The sequence below is a fragment of the Eubalaena glacialis genome, chromosome 2 (assembly GCF_028564815.1).
Source record: "Eubalaena glacialis isolate mEubGla1 chromosome 2, mEubGla1.1.hap2.+ XY, whole genome shotgun sequence".
Classification (NCBI taxonomy): domain Eukaryota; kingdom Metazoa; phylum Chordata; class Mammalia; order Artiodactyla; family Balaenidae; genus Eubalaena; species Eubalaena glacialis.
In genome coordinates, this window is record NC_083717.1 from 72,777,426 (window position 1) to 72,793,928 (window position 16,503).

The following is a 16,503-nucleotide window of genomic DNA, read 5'->3' on the forward strand; positions in this document are numbered from 1 at the left end:
TTTGGGTATGGCTTTTGTTTATTAGCATGAACCTCAATGAGATTAGCAAGAACCTCAATGGGACTCACAAAATTTTTAAAAATTATATTAGCAGGAGGACTGTTAACTTAGACTGAAAGGAGAGTACAAAAGAGCCCTCTGGACCCTCAAACTTGTATAAGCAGAAAGCAGGCTGAGAAAGCCACTCAGATGCAAACACATATTGCCTTTCATGAAAAAAACAGTAACTCAGAGGGCAGAACTAAGAGCTCTGAGAACACAGCCAGGAGCCAAGAATTATTCTCAAGCCTTGAGTACTAATCAAGCAGCTGCCAACCTGTGTCTGGTTGGATGTGGGGAACAAAGAACATCTTCAGTTCACAGGTCTTAGGATCTGTGAGTGAATGAGCCATTTGGGAAGGATTTCCTCCAGGACCAGAGAAGTCTTTAGAAGGCTACAACGTCTTATCTGCAACCTCATTACAGGCCCTGGTGCCAGACCCACCCAGCCAATCTACTCCTGAATTCCTGAGCCTCAGAAACCATAGGATAATAAATGTGTGTTCTTTTAAGCTGCAATAGATAACTAATATACCATTTCTCATAATCTTGTTTCTGCTGTCATATTAAAAGAACAATATTATGAGGTTCCTGTGGAATGAGATTTTCTCTATATTACACATTTAAAAAGTACATTTTTATCAGAATATTTTATTTCAAGAATTAACACTTTTTTCAAAAAGTAAAAATATAGTTACTTCCCTGAGTATAAAGAATTCATCTTACAATAAAAGACAATTACAAAATTAAGCAATTAGAGGTACACAATTCTCTGCATTCAATTATACTCTATTACAAATTTATTCTTTAAAATCTCATGTATTTGGGGACTTTAATGTTTCAAAAAAACAAACAAAAACAAAACCGTAACGGCTCGTTTTGCACCTGTGATGTTAAGGCGTGTCTGATCTGTCTTTATCAAATTCCAGAGCAATCTTTAAAGCAGTGTTGTTGAGGCCAACAGATTGCATGTTACATATGATAGAAACAACTATTCCTCTTGGGGGAAACTTGTTATTTATAGTTGCTGCATCCAGTTCTTCAGGAAGGACCAGTAGGACACTACTGGCACCCACTGCACCTCCAGTATGTGAGGCATAATGCCGTTGCTTCCTACAAGAACCATATGTTTGCTTCTTTTCCACAACACCCCATGCCATTGCATATTTACCCTCTCTATCCCAAGACATCTCTGTGTTAGGCACTGGTGTCCAAATCATAAGCATTGTTTCTGGTTTGAGATATCCAGGTAAAAGATTTTCATTTGAGTTCTTAAACAGCCCGACTTGGTAACCATACAGCATTGCATTCCCAAATTTCAGAAGGTCACCTACTGTAGACAGAAATCCACCACCAGCCCATTTATAGGAGTTATCCACGTAAGGTGTGTTGACAAGACGTCTCTTTTTATTGTAAACATAAAATCTAAAATGAAATAAGAATAGTCATTAAAAATTTGATAGTCTTTTATTGACTTTATACATGAAGATGAATAGGAAAACGTATACATGAGACAGATTGTATTTCACTGTAGTGAGCATACTTTCTCAGAAACTAACCACTAATTTTCAGTATGATTCAAATCAAATGAAACACAGATAACTAATTAAAGTGTAGAAAGTGGGTTGTTTTTTCTATTGGCAAGGCTTGCCCATGCTAAGTGTATCAAACTTCTAATACCTGTAAAAAATGTACTGATTAGTACTACACATGATATATACTTTCCCCGTGCACATGCAGAAACACCTTATGTTTGGTAGACATTTTCAGTCCCTGGGCTCAATGAATCACGTGCCACACGTAAATTAATAACTGAAAATGTACATATGGGCATGTTCAGAAATAAGGTTAATATTTGTAAGGAGACTATATCTCCTGGTTAAAAATACATAGATATACTGTGCATAATGATGTGATATGGTACTTTCTTGGTGTAGTGGAAGAAGCAGGAGTTAGCAAATCTCAGTTTGAATCCCAACTCTCACCCTTACTGGCTATGCTTATTTGATTTGATTAACAAACACTTATACCAGCGGTCCCCAACCTTTTTGGCAGCAGGGACCGGTTTCATGGAAGACAATTTTTCCACGGACCGGGGTGGAGGGGGGATGGTTTCGGGATGATTCAAGCACATTATATTTATTGTGCAATTTATTTCTATTATGATTCCATTGTAATATATAATGAAATAATTATATGACTCACCATAATGCAGAATCAGCAGGAGCCCTGAGCATGTTTTCACTTGCCACTCACTGATAGGGTTTTGATATGAGTCTGCAAGCACTTGATTTATTATGGTCTCTGTGCAGTCAAACCTATCTGCTAATGATAATCTGTATTTGCAGCTGCTCCCCAGCGCTAGCATCACCACCTCAGCTCCATCTCAAATCATCAGGTATTAGATTCTCATAAGGAGCACGCAGCCTAGGTCCCTCGCATGTGCAGTTCACAGTAGGGTTTGCGCTGCTATGAGAATCTAATGCCACTGCTGATCTGACAGAAGGCAGAGCTCAGGCGGTAATGCGAGCGATGGGGAGTGGCTGTAAATACAGATGAAGCTTCACTTGCTTGTCCACCGCTCACCTCCTGCTGTGCGGCCCAGTTTCTAATAGGCCACAGACCGGTAACGGTCCGTGGCCCGGGGGTTGGGGACCCCTGACTTATACAGTTCTTACTATGTTCCAGGCATTGTTCTAAGAACTATGTAAGTATGAACTAATTTATTCTTGTAACAATGTTAGGAGGTAGGTAACATTACAATTCCTATTTTACAGATGAGGAAACTGAGGCACAGAGAATATAAATAACTTGTCCAAAGCCACAGAGTTCTTAAGAGGCAGAGTTGGATTAAAATCCAGGCAGTCTGTTGCCTCTCTGCTTCCATCCTAATTTGTAAAATGGGGACAAAAACAGCTACTTTGCAGAGTTAGAAATAAATGTATAAAGCATTTTGCATATTTCTGATAGGTACTTAATAAATGGTAGCTGTTATTCATTCAAGCATTCAACAGTTATTGATGGAACACTCACTATGTGCCAGGCACTGTTTGGATGTTGGGATAAAGTGTAAACAGAAGAGAATAACCTCATGGGGTTTCCATTCTAATATGAGGAGACGGTACCATAAACATTAGGTACATGAAATGAAATCACAACATAAACAAAAAAAGGACACTTGGCTCATGAGCTTCCTTCCTTTCAAGTTTCATAATAAAATGGTGTTTTAGGGCTTCCCTGGTGGCACAGTGGTTAAGAATCCACCTGCCAATGCAGGGGACATGGGTTCGAGCCCTGGTCTGGGAAGATCCCACATGCCGTGGAGCAAATAAGCCCGTGAGCCACAACTACTGAGCCTGTGCTCTAGGGCCCAGGAGCCACAACTACTGAGCCTGCGTGCCACAACTACTGAAGCCCGCGTGCCTAGAGCCTGTGCTCCACAACGAGAAGCCACTGCAATGAGAAGCCCGTGCACCGCAACGAAGAGTAGCCCTCGCTCGCCACAACTAGAGAAAGCTGCGCGTAGCAATGAAGACTCAATGCAACCAAAAATAAATAATAAAATAAATAAATTTTTTTAAAAATGGTGTTCTTAGGTTTTCAGTTTGCTGACAGTCTCACCCGTAATGACCTTCATCTTCATCCTAACTTGGCTATTCATAAGCACTGTCAGACCTGAATCTCATCATCACTTTAAACTGTTTTATCACTAAGGTCTCAAACACAGACATTTCTTCCTAGGACTATGACTTCCAACCCTTCCCGCTCTCCAAATGAACCTGCTTTCTGCCCTCAATGGGACCTTCATCCATTCCCCTTGAGTCGTCCCAATTTTCCCAGGTCTTTTAGTTCCCAGTGGTTTCCCCTGATTTTCTCTTCTAGGCTGAACTATATCAGCCGTTTCAACTATTTCAGCTGTGGTCTCATTAGCACTCTTTTGAACTAACACTACACCAATCCATCAATCCTAAATAAATCTAGGTACCCCTTATCTATCAAGAAAGGCTCCAGGAATTCATATAACAAAGCTGACTGGTATAAATTCATACTCTTGCTAAGGGTCTTCACTGCTGTTCTCAAATCCTTTTATTCTTTTCCTGGGTACTCCTTGGTATACTCTTCATAATAGGTATTCCCAACCTCTTCCACCCTCAGTCCTCTACCCTATCTCAGGCCCAGTCATTTTACTGAGAAGATTGAGGCCATCCAAAGTGAGCTAGAAACTCCCATCTTTATCTTAAAATGCATTTACATCATCATCCAATCTTTAAAAATTTTCCTATTGTTTTTAAGAGGCATTTTTTTAGTTGTCAAAATTATTAGAGGGCTCTTACTGACATTTAGTGGATAGGGGCCCAAGGGTCCTAATGTCCTGTGGTGTATGGGAAAGTCCCACACAGTGGTGCATTCTCCTATATCCTGTGAGATCAACTATCCTATGAGATACCCATGTAAGTAAAGAATCTGTTTATAACTAGCTGAGCCTAGAACCCTCTCCATTTTATATGTAAATACGAAGTACTTTGTACTCTACAATGTATTTTTCTTGAATGTAACCACTGTGAAAACTGAAGATCACACTCTATTTTGCTCAAAACTTTAGCCAGAGTTAGCCACCAAGGACATGAGTTGAAGCACCAATGCAATAAACCTGTATTGGTCTGCATTTTGTTGTCACATTTAAAGTAATTTTATGTATTAAGTTGCAGTTGACTTTATTATGTCTTCTCATGTTGTTGTGAGTAAACATTATCATATTGCGATATCTATTCTTTATTATAAATTATAAATATTCCTTTTATTTCTTCTTTATATTTTAGTTAGAGTACTGAGTGTAGGTTATATGATCTCTTTCATTTCAGATATTAAAGGAGGTGTTATAACATATTTGTTAAATTAAGGGGCAGTGGGTCTAAAGGCATTGATACTCATTGTCCAGTATAATTTAGCCCTTGCTTACCTATTTGACCTCATCACATACAACATCTTGCCTTACTTCTTTCATGCCAGACTTCTTTCTGTATTTGCAATAAGGCAAACTAGCTTTCCTTATTATTCGTGTTTCAACTCAACAAACATGGCCTAAAACCAATATATTTTAAATAGATCTCCCCACTAACATCCTCTCCCTCTATATCCCATCACCCTGTTCTATTTTCTTCTCATATCTGAGATTCTTAGTTTACATACTTGTGTGTCTCTTCCCATAGAATGTAAGTTTCATAAAGGCAGGAATCTTATATACCTGGTTCATTGATGCTTCCCCTATCTAGAACAGTACTGGCCATCCACTAAGTACTTGTTAAATATGTTGAACACATGAAAGCATCATTTGTTGGCTAGTATTTAATGGAGACCCCTTGCAAGGCACTGGAGAGAAAAGAAAAACCATACACCCGTGGCTGCTCTCAAAGGGCTACCTGTCCAATAATCTTGTGGGACAGTTCTTAAATTTCAGAGCACCATATGAATCACCTGGAGATTTTGTTACAGTGCAGATTCTGCTTCAGTACATCTGGGGAGGGCCCCAAATTCTGCAGTTCTAACAAGCTCCCACATGATTCCAATATCGCTTTGAGTAACAGGTTGTGGGATGACTAGCAAGATGGATGTGAGGAATCCTGAGCACTAGTGAGAGCTAGCCTTGTTGAAATGGTTCCTCACTTTGCTGGGGAGCAAAATAGTTCAGTTTGACTGAAGCAGAGAGCTTTAAAAGGTGATGCCGGAGGAGTAGATATGGGACAGGGCACAGCTCACAAAGGACTTTCTGTGCCATGCTAGGAATTTTGACTCCTTCACCTTAGTTCACAAAATGCTCTAGTTTTCTATATCCTAAGGAAAAAAAAACCTTTTCTTTTTTTTTTTATACCCTTGTTACAGCTTCCAGCTACCAGTCCTTTCACTCTCATTTATTGCCAAACTACATGAGACAGTCCACACCTGCTGTTTCCATGCACTCACCCTCTCCATTCATTCAATTCCATAAAATCTGGCTTCTGTTCTCCCATCTCTACTAAACAGCTCTCTCGCGGGTTATCAAGATCTTCTAATTCCCTTTTTATGGTCCTCATCCTAACTGCCCCTGTAGCACTGTGACCCAGCACTTCGCTGACACTCCCCGCAGGCCACTTTGCTCTGTGCTCTCTCTTCTCACTCTCAATCCTATGATTCCCCATATCCCTCCAATCACCAGTGGTTCCAGTGTCCCAGGTCTTCTCTTATACAGAGATAACTACAAAACTGCAGCTGTACCACAAACTCCATCCCAAATTTACCATCGGATTTTCTACTAGCATTAATAATTCTCAGATTTGTTTTTTTCTCAATGTGGTTTATCAGAATCAGCAGTGGGCCTCATCCCTCCCTTCAAAATTCATAACTCTGAAGGGATAGTGGGCATATATAATTTGAAAAAGGACTCCTCTTTCTTCTGTCAAGATTCTTTTATGTCCCCCAAAAGTCCAAGTCATAATATTGGGTGAAGCAAGAGTGACCACAGGTATGTGCTCTGAAGGTTAAAAAAAAGAAAAAAGTCTACAGAGGATCTTAATATGCTCTCCTGAGAACCAATGATTTGCTATGTGGTCTCCTCAGTTCTCAAAATGAACATGTCCAAAACTACTCTCTTCTGAACCTTCGTATATTTCTCCTCTCCATTAAAACCTTTCTTGCCTCTCTTGCCCTCAAATCTCTCATATCCAATAATGATAAATCCTCATTCAACCTCAGCTTTCTGTCCGACCTTTCTCCCTCCTTCCATTCCTATGGCTACTCCTGTATTTTAGGTCCCCATTACTTTCTGCCTCAACTCTGATTACACTCGTATTTCCAGCCAATCAAATCTCAAAGAAGTCACATAACAGAATAACAAAAATATGTTTTCTCACTGAGAAATATATTTATTACAGTGAACTCCAAGTTTGTAAAGTAGGAGAGAACTACCAATCTATTTTGGTTAATAATCAGCTTTGTGCAACTTTTAATAAAGCATTTCAAAGCACCTACATCAAGGCTGGAAATTAGGATGACTCAGTCACTCTTTTAAAATATAAACATATGGAGAATTTTAGACTTTAATCTAGAATTCTAAACTTTAAAAAGGTAAATTCAAGACTTTAATCTTTTGATTCCTTTTCACAGAGGACAAATTAATGACTTCTCATGAAAATAATTTTGTTCAGCTGAATGATAACTTTACTATTTCAAATTCTTAAGGAATTTCTGCACTAAAAAGAATGGAATTATAGACACAAGTTCTTAAGTTACTGGGACATCTTTGTAACTGAATAATTGATGGAATGATGCCAGATGACAAACAGCCTCTTCCTACTTATTTAAGAATCCCTAGTTTCTGCACAAGATTATATTATCAAAGAAATATACATCTACAAACTTATAAATTCAAAATAAATTTTTAAAAGCTTCTTAAATGCCTTTACAAACAATTATGCATCACTTTGTATTTTATTGCTATGAGAAGTTAAAAAAACCACAGAATTTAAAATGCATATTATAAACACCAATCCTACTCTAACATTTAGCATTAACATGGACTGAACCTACTACTAGAGTCCATCAGCTAAAGGCATAAAAAAGAGCTTCATAAGGAACAATGCTTAATTTTAGAAGATACTCTAGAAAATAAAGATAATAAATAATAATTAAGATAATAAGAGAAGGTAAAGACCATATCTATACTGTCAAAATACAGCAAACCCTTCAGAAAACATTCATTTTATTTGATTTTGGTCCTATCCAATTACGAAAGAGATTTTTGTTGCAAGTATTGTGCCAAACACAGAGAAAATATGAACAGAGTCTAATAATAAGCTAATGCATTGACTAAGGATTCCCCCATCAACAAACTGAGTGTCTTTCAGTGGCAAGAACATTCACTCCATTCCCCTGTGGTCTTTGCTTTAAGGGTTATTTAGTTTACTTGCCTATACAGAGTATACTTGAAATACAGAATCAATATATCTATTTGCATATACAGAATCAATGTTCCTATTCTTCCATTTAAGAAACCCCAGTTTTATTCAGGACAACAGTGCACTCAGCTAAAAACTAATTTCTCTGCATTCCTTACAGCTGAATGCGGCCTGTTGCTAAAATTCTGGCCAAAGAAATGTAAGTAGTATTTTGGAGTAGGATTCTGGGGGAATACCTTAAACAGGTGACAGACACTGGGAGGCACTATTTTAAACACACACACATACACACAGAGAAATGATAAAGATGATAAATATTTACTCTTGGGATACAGTAACACTAAAAAGCCTACGTCAAGATAATGTAAACATATTTATGATTATAACAAGGGGTCAGTAGACTAGATAACAAAGCTGCAAACTTTTGCTGGGAATTTTATTTCTTATACAATGGTACCATAAAACAAATGAATAGAAACATATGCATTTACTAAATTTTACTTTAAGGTTTTTTTTTTAAAACACACATCTATGAAAAGATTGCTTTTACTCCCTGAACTTTTCCCCAAAGCTGGTGAAATAATTACTAAGCTCTTTTGAAATAATTACTACAAAAATAAAAAAAGAATCATAGAGTTGAGCTTTAGAGGCCCAAACAGATACTGTATCAAGTAAAATAAAAACAAAGCAAATGGACAGAACATTTTCCTTGGTAATACATTTCCTTCTTCTTTTAGTGTCCTATTTTATTTCTGCAGCCCATTCAATCTACCTAAAATGAATCACTTACCCCTTTAGCATTATCAGGCACAACTAAAACCTAAAGAAAAAACCCAGAGTTGACAGGAACCTTTAACAGTAGAAACAGAAACCCACTGCCTTTTTCAAAGAATGGGAGATAAAATGAAATTAACTCACCATCATATGCCATATTTTGATTTCTGTGCATCATAAATTAATCACTCATTAAGAAAACAGCAAATGATAGCTGCCTTGCAGTCTGCACATTCATGGAGCCTTAATTTTCAGCTGAGAAAAGAGGCTCAATGATTCTCCCTTATATCTAAGTGTAGGCATTTGTTATCAAATGCCTAGATTTGAATCAAAATAAGGTCATGCGTCTATGCCATCTTTATTAGAGAATCTTTTCTAGATTCAACTGACAACTTCAGGTATTTGTCACTTTTTCTTATGCTTTCCAGTAGAATATAATGTTGGACCTAAAAATAATAAACACTGTCTGAAGTTGTTGAAAACTACAGGCCATTTCCATCATTACAAAATCTACAAATAACAAATGCTGGAGAGGGTGTGGAGAATAGGGAACCCTCCTACACTGTTGCTTGGGAATGTAACTTGGTGCAGCCACTATGGAAAACAGTATGGAGGTTCCTCAAAAAACTAAAAATAGAGTTAGCATGTGACCCAGCAATCCCACTCCTGGGCATATACCTGGATAAAACTGTAATTCAAAAAGATACATGCACACCTATGTTCATAGCAGCACTATTCACAATAGCCAAGACAGGGAAACAATCTAAATGTCCATCAACAGATGAATAAAGAAGATGTGGTACATATATACAATGAAATACTACTCAGTCATAAAAAAAGAATGAAATAATGCCATTTGCAGCAACATGGATGCAACTAGAGATTATCATACTAAGTGAAGTAAGTCAGAAAGAGAAAGACAAATACCATACGATATCACTTATATGTGGAATCTAAAATATGGCACAAATGAACCTATCTACAAAACAGAAACAGACTCACAGACATAGAGAACAGACTTGTGGTTGCCAAGGGTGGTGAGGAAGGGAGAGGGATGGACTGGGAGTTTGGGGTTACTTGATGCAAACTATTACATTTAGAATGGATAAACAACAAGGTCTTACTGTATAGCACAGGGGACTGTATCCATAATCTCCTGGGATAAAACATAATGGAAAAGAATATAAAAAAAGAGTGTATATATGTGTATAACTGAGTCTCTTTGCTATACAGCAGAAATTAGCACAACATTGTAAATCAACTACACTTCAATAAAAAAAAAAAGAGAGAATAAAAAAGAAAAAAACTACAGGGACTTCCCTGGCGGAGCAGTGGTTAAGACTCCATGCTGCCAATGCAGGGGGCTCGGGTTTGATCCCTGGTCAGGGAACTAGATCCCACATGCACGCTGCAACTAAGAGTTTGCATGCCACAACTAAGGAGCCTGTAAGCCACAAGGAGCCCGCAAGCTGCAACTAAGGAGCCCGCCTGCCACAACTAAGATGCAGCTCAACCAAATAAATAAATAAATATTAAAAAAACCCCAAAACAAAAAAACTACAGGCCATTTAAAAATTAAAATTCATTGCTTGCTGCTAACCTAATTTCTTTTAGGTTCAAAAAAAACTTTCAGGCTGATTTGCAATGCATGTTTGATCCTTTTGAATAAGCTGGTAATTTAAAAATGGTAATTTAACTAAATACAACAGAAAATTGAACAAAACTAGTATGGGGATAGGAAGATAAAGCTAAAAAAATCTACCATTTCATCTAGTCAAGTACCATTAAGCCATTTGTAAAGCATGTTCTCTAATGGAAACATAAAAAGTAAAAGTAACAGCTGATTTAAACACAGTTAAATGTGTTGTTACCTTTCTAACAAACCAAATAATAAGAGTAAAATGGAAAAGAAAACACCATAATCGTAAAACTCATGTTAGTCTTTAGTCCCCAAATTCTCTTCCTATGCCTTTTTTACAAATTACCTGTAAAAATCGTGATAAAATTTTAGTTTGATATATTTCAATAAAATGATTTTCCAACTTTTACAGTGGAGAAACCTGGTATATACCACCTCAACAAAGTGATTAAAATTACCATCACCAGTAATGGAACAAACTGAACTCATGTGACTTCTGAGAGACTTGACGACTAAACGTAATGTGTGAGCTTATATTAGACCCTGCACCAAAAAAAAAGTTTTTTTCCTTTTGTTATAAAGGACATTATTGGGACAACTGGCAAAATTTGAATAAGGTTTGTAGATTTGATATGAACCTTGTGTTGATATTAATTTCCTGGATGTCCTTATTTTTAGAAAATACACATTTAAGTATTTATGGGTACCATTTAAGTATAAGGGGTACCATGTCTGCAACTGATTTCCAAATGGCTGAGAAAAAAATAACATAGAGACTGACAGATAAAGCAATGTGGTAAAATGATTAACATGTGGGGAATCTGGTTGAAGCATATATGAAAATTCTTTGTACTAGTTCGTGTAACTTTTCTATAAGTATGAGATAATTTCAAAATTAAAAAAACAATTAAAAAAATAAAAGGTAAATAAAGCATTAACGAAAACATAAAAAAAGGGATGATGGAAGAGCAAATTATAGATGCCCATGATGGGTGCAATTTTGGTTTAATTATTCATGTGCTTAAATTATTATTGCTATCTTTCACCTAAGGATCTTGGGGTACTTCAAATATATGTGTATTTGAAAAATAAAATATATTTTATTTTCCTTACATTATAGGTGGAAAAACAGACATGTAGAAAAGCTCCCAAAATGTGGCAAGTTGATTTTGGAATGGAGACAAGCAAAATGTGACTTTAAATTGATAACAGTGTAAAGATGCAATACAGCTAGACACACCAGAAGGTATTCATTTACCTTGCTCTATTGTAAATCACTGGCTCATTTTCTTCCTGCACAGTTGTCAGCATATCCAAGTCATGGAATATTTTCTGCATATAGTCCAAATATTTATATCCTGAAGCTCTTTCTACTATGGCTGCCAATAGGGTATAGCCAAAAGTTGAATACAAAAACTGACTACCTTGAGACATCATTTTAAGGGGGAAAAAAAGAAAATGCTTCATTATTATTTAAAAACATGTACAATATTTTCCCACTGAAAATTGGCATATCTTTAAAACTGGAATATTTTACTTTAGCATTTAGGTAAAGATCATGGATGATATATTAACAAATTTAGTCAACTTTGCAATGGCCCTGCTTATTCCATGTCTCTAACACAAGAATAAAATGATGATCCATACACTTATCAGTTTTTTTGTTTGTTTTTTGGTTTTTTTTGGCTGCACTATGCGGCCTGTGAGATCTTAGTTCCCCAACCAGGGACGAACCCTGTGCCCCCTGCCATGGAAGCACAGAGCCCTAACCACTGGACCACCAGGGAATTCCCACAAACAAGTTTTAAAATGAAAATGGAATACAAGTACATAAACCTGCAATAAATTTAAAGATAAAGTGGTTTCAGTAGGCATCATATCAAAAAATATACAGAAAAAGTTATTTTTATAGATCAGCTTTTTGGGAAATAAAATTTAGTTGATGCATACTAATTTCTTTAAGAAATGAAAGCACAAAAGAAGTTGAACAATTTAAATACTAAGTTAAATACTAATGAAATACTAAAATATTAGCAATACTTTATCATGCCAACTTCGGTTTAGATTTTATTTGGAGAATTATTCCAATATTTAATTTTTTCCATGAATATCTTGATACTGAGAATCCTCTAAATGTCTAGGTAGCCTCCAATGAAGCTAAATCAAACAACTAACTGCCTGGATGCTAGGCTTTGTTAAGAACTACAGACAAAAAAGCAAACATCTGACAACAAAACCCATGCCATAATCATCAACCACACTGAATGCACTCAGGATGGTATCATTTTGCATTTTCTGAAAATTAATACTTCAGTAAAGATGACTTTGTAGAAAGAAGAAATTAACACTCACCAGGTTTAAAGAACAAAGGGTCATTTTTAAATAATCTTAGGGATTCAATTGAATTTTCAAATTTTTCTTTCAAATATAATTCGCCTTGTTCAAAATCATTCTTTCTCTTGCAAGGTTTTGAATTGCGGTCTTTGGCTTCATTATCTTGCTCTATCTTAGCTTTAGCAAAGTCATTCTTTTCATTACTTTTGCCTCCTTTTTCTTTTAACTCTTTTTCTTGGTCAGATTCCATCGTCCCTTTCATCATCTTCAAGGCTTTATAAGCTTTCTCTTCTTTCACCTTTTTCATGTCCTTTTCATAATGACGAATTCCACTTAAGTGGGAAATCAATAATCTTGTTGTGACAGAAACCTAATTGTAAAAACATGAAAATTTAATTACAATATTAAACTGCGTAATAAAAAGTTAGTAGCCCTGGAATAATGTTTCAGCAATATTTTCCATTTTAAACTGCTGCTAGAATAATGTGTCATGTACACACCTTTAGCCTCAAATTTCAGAAAAATACCCACTCGGTTATTATCTGGATAAAACAAAACTTTAATCCATTAACAATAATTAAAAACAAACTAAAGAATCCTGCGAAAGCTTTTAAACCACTTAAATGTCATTAGAAAAATGAACTGCGAGATTTATTACCTTTTCACCTTCATATTCTTTTTCTGGGAATTCAGGAACATAATGTTGTACTGGAATATCAAGATCCAGTTTCCCTGCTTCCCACAATTTGGCAATAGCAACCATGGTGAGGCTTTTGCTGATACTGGCAATTCTCATAACTGTCTCTGGCTTGCATGGTACACGATTCTCAACATCAGCATAACCTAAACCTTTGGGAAAAAAAGCAAAAAGTCACTATTAATAGGCTTCATGGTCAAAGGAGTCTTCAAAAACTGTAATAATACTATCTTAAAACATTCTATGTGTTTATCTAAAGGAAAAGATATTCCACTTGTATAAATTAATTAAAACTCAATATATAAGGGATGAGTCTTAGCAATACTGACAACAGTAAGCCTAACAATTTAACCTTATAACTAAACTGAAATTGTACCCTGTACACAACAGTAATTTTCTGATTCAGTTACTAATGTTTCTTAGCTTATCTAAACAATTTGGTTATTCCACATTTTCAATAAGTTACTCTACATTCTTTAAAAAAAATATCATTGTTCTTCAGATTACATTTATTCTTGATTTTTCAGTGAGTTTCTACTAAATTCCTTAAAATAACCAATAAAAACAAATGTGAAAAGATGCCCTGCAAACCCAATCTAGTTAATCGTCAATTTAATTCAGCACAAGTGAGAAGAAAAACAATGTACTACTAATTTAAAGCTCCTTCTAGAAAATATTTTAAGTTTGGTTTCATCTTCTACAGGATAAAGATGTGGAAATCTGAGACATACAAAGAACTGAGATCTGAAAAGAACGAAAAGGCATACAATAATTATTTTCACCTGTAAATGCAGATTATGCTGAAAAATATCTGCATAAAAACAAAGCCCTCACCTATAGAGCTGACTTTTATATAATTTTGGATTACAATATCTGTCATAAATGTTGATCGGGGTACACTTAAACTTGAAGGAAGAATCATTTTTCTTTAAATTCAAAACCTTACTGCTCCTATCAACTTCTAAAGGTACTACCTAAAAACCTGCTGTGATGAGTTGGACCAATTTGTGTGCAATGAAAAAGTAAATCAAATTATAAAATGCTTTGATAAAAGTATCATAAAATGATTAGAAGTCTCTCTTCCAAAACTGCTAGCTTTTCGTTTGAAAAAATAGCTGACACCTCTGCATAGGTAAAAAACAAAAAAACAAAAAAAAAACTAATAAAGTAGATTGTAAGCTCATTAAGGACAAGGAATCATGTGTATCCCCTGTTCTTAGTACAGTGCATTTTACAGAATGGGGGACTTAGTAAATTGTTGACTGAACTAAAAAAGAAAAACATTAAATTCTGACGTTTTATCTAGTCATAAGGGTTATCTACAAATGTGCAGTTAACAGACCGTTCTATACACCACTTTGAGAATACAACAAACCATCTTTAAGACTTCAGTTTACTCATCAGAGTCACACTTTAAACCCTGCTGTTTATAGAAAGTCCAATTCTTTAGTCTGTTAGTTTTCTCTACAGTATGTATGGTTTTATGAAAACTGAACAGCACTTCACGGGATTCACGCCAAACAGTAACACATCAAGATTTCATTCACCGACTGGCACAAAACAAGCCAATAAATAAAACTATTCTGAGCCCACCTTCTGACCAGACTTCTTTTCCATCTACAGAGACTCCAACCACAATGCCCGGTGCGCCCACCTCATCCTAAGAGCCAAGGGGAAAGAACAGTTCAAAGACAGGCCGAAATCCCTCGCACGTCCGCCAGCGCCTTCCTTCCTTGGGGCTTCCCTCGGCCCGGGCCCCGCCCACCTCGGCCCGGGCCCCGCCCACCTCGGATCGGGCCCCCGCCCACCTCGGCTCGGCCGGCCGGTAGTTAACCGTGAGGGGTGTGCCCACTGGGAGCACTGAGGGGAAGGGGCGGTCCCCGAGGTGGGCCGTGACCTCCGCCCCGACTTGGGCAACCCCTCGAGAGCATCTGACCGTGGCCGGGAGGTCGGGAAACGGGAAGTCTTTCTCGGAAGCCGACCGCGGGCATCCAGCCGCCCGGGGTGGCGTCCGCTCGCCCCGAGAGATGACCACCAAACGGCCTCATGCCGGGGTGACGCCGGGGGTGGGGCGCCGGGTTCCTGGCCGCCTACGCCCCCCGTCGCCGCACCTTGATCCTGTGCAGGAGGTCGCGGCTGCGGTCGATGGCTCTGGCAAAGCGCCTTGAGTGCGGCGGCGTCGGGGTCTGCGGAGACCACTGGGCGAGGGGCTGCTCCTGCGGCGGCAGCGGCTCGGCCTGAGGCGGCGTCTCGGGGTCTGGGGCCGCGGTGGGCGGCGCGGGGGACGCACCCCTCAGCCCGCCGGCCAGCTTCACCCCGAGCGCCAGCCCCAGACCCAGCCCGAGGCCCCCGACCCAGACGGGGCCGAGCGGCGGCAGCCTGGCACGCTGGTGAGCTGCGCGCCGCCCGCAGCCCCAGGCGCAGCTCCCGTGGGTCGCGGCCCGGGTTGTCACGGCTGACAGGAGCCGGTACATGGCGTCTCTGGCGAGTCGGCAGCTTCAGAGCTCGCGCAGGCCGGGCGGGCGGCAGAGGTGCGGGGAAGGGAGGGGAGGAGGGGAGGGGGCGGTGACTGCGCTCAGGCCTTAGCAGTCGAGGTCCTATGGCCGGAGCGCCGATCGCATCGAGTCCTTCCTATTTTCCTTTTTTTCTTTGCCTCTTTCTTGATATTTCTTCATCTTTCTCCCCCCCCCCTTTTCCTTCTCTGCCTCCCCTTAGATCAAGTGTCACCTCCTCAGAGAAGCCTTCCTAGTCCCCGTCCCCATGGGAGCTCTCGCCACACCTAGACCCCCAGTGCGCACGCCTCCTTAATAACACTTAACACTTATGTTTCACTGAACTAACCTGATTTCTTACCAGACTGTGACCCTTTGCAGAGCCTTGACTTTTACTTTTGGATCTTCATCTCCTGCAACAGCGCTTGGCACACAGCAGCCGCTCAGCAGGCGTCTCCTTTTCCCCCAGGACCCGCTTTTCTCTCTCTTAACTGTCTCCATTCTTTGTCTCTTTTGGGCTCCTTCCATTTCTCTGAGGCCCTTTAAAATCTCTTACTTCTCAAAGTCTAGCTCCACACCACATCAAACATATTGTTA

General features: G+C 38.5%; 1 protein-coding gene across 2 annotated transcripts; it reads right to left on the reverse strand.

The window, feature by feature from the left end:
• Positions 1-741: 741 nt before the first annotated feature.
• On the reverse strand, positions 742-16,000 carry LACTB (lactamase beta). 2 transcript variants are annotated; one of them, XM_061182041.1, is made up of 6 exons: positions 15,526-15,996; positions 15,008-15,074; positions 13,376-13,566; positions 12,736-13,087; positions 11,642-11,807; positions 742-1,464 (listed from the first exon to the last, which is right to left on the reverse strand). In XM_061182041.1, exons 1-6 carry the CDS (start codon positions 15,886-15,888, stop codon positions 933-935), a joined length of 1,671 nt encoding a protein of 556 aa, XP_061038024.1. In that variant the 5' UTR covers positions 15,889-15,996; the 3' UTR covers positions 742-932. The 2 variants fall into 2 exon arrangements, with proteins under 2 accessions (XP_061038024.1, XP_061038025.1); XM_061182042.1 differs by lacking the exon at positions 11,642-11,807 and having other exon boundaries at positions 1,291-1,464; positions 15,526-16,000.
• Between the last annotated feature and the right edge of the window lie 503 nt (positions 16,001-16,503).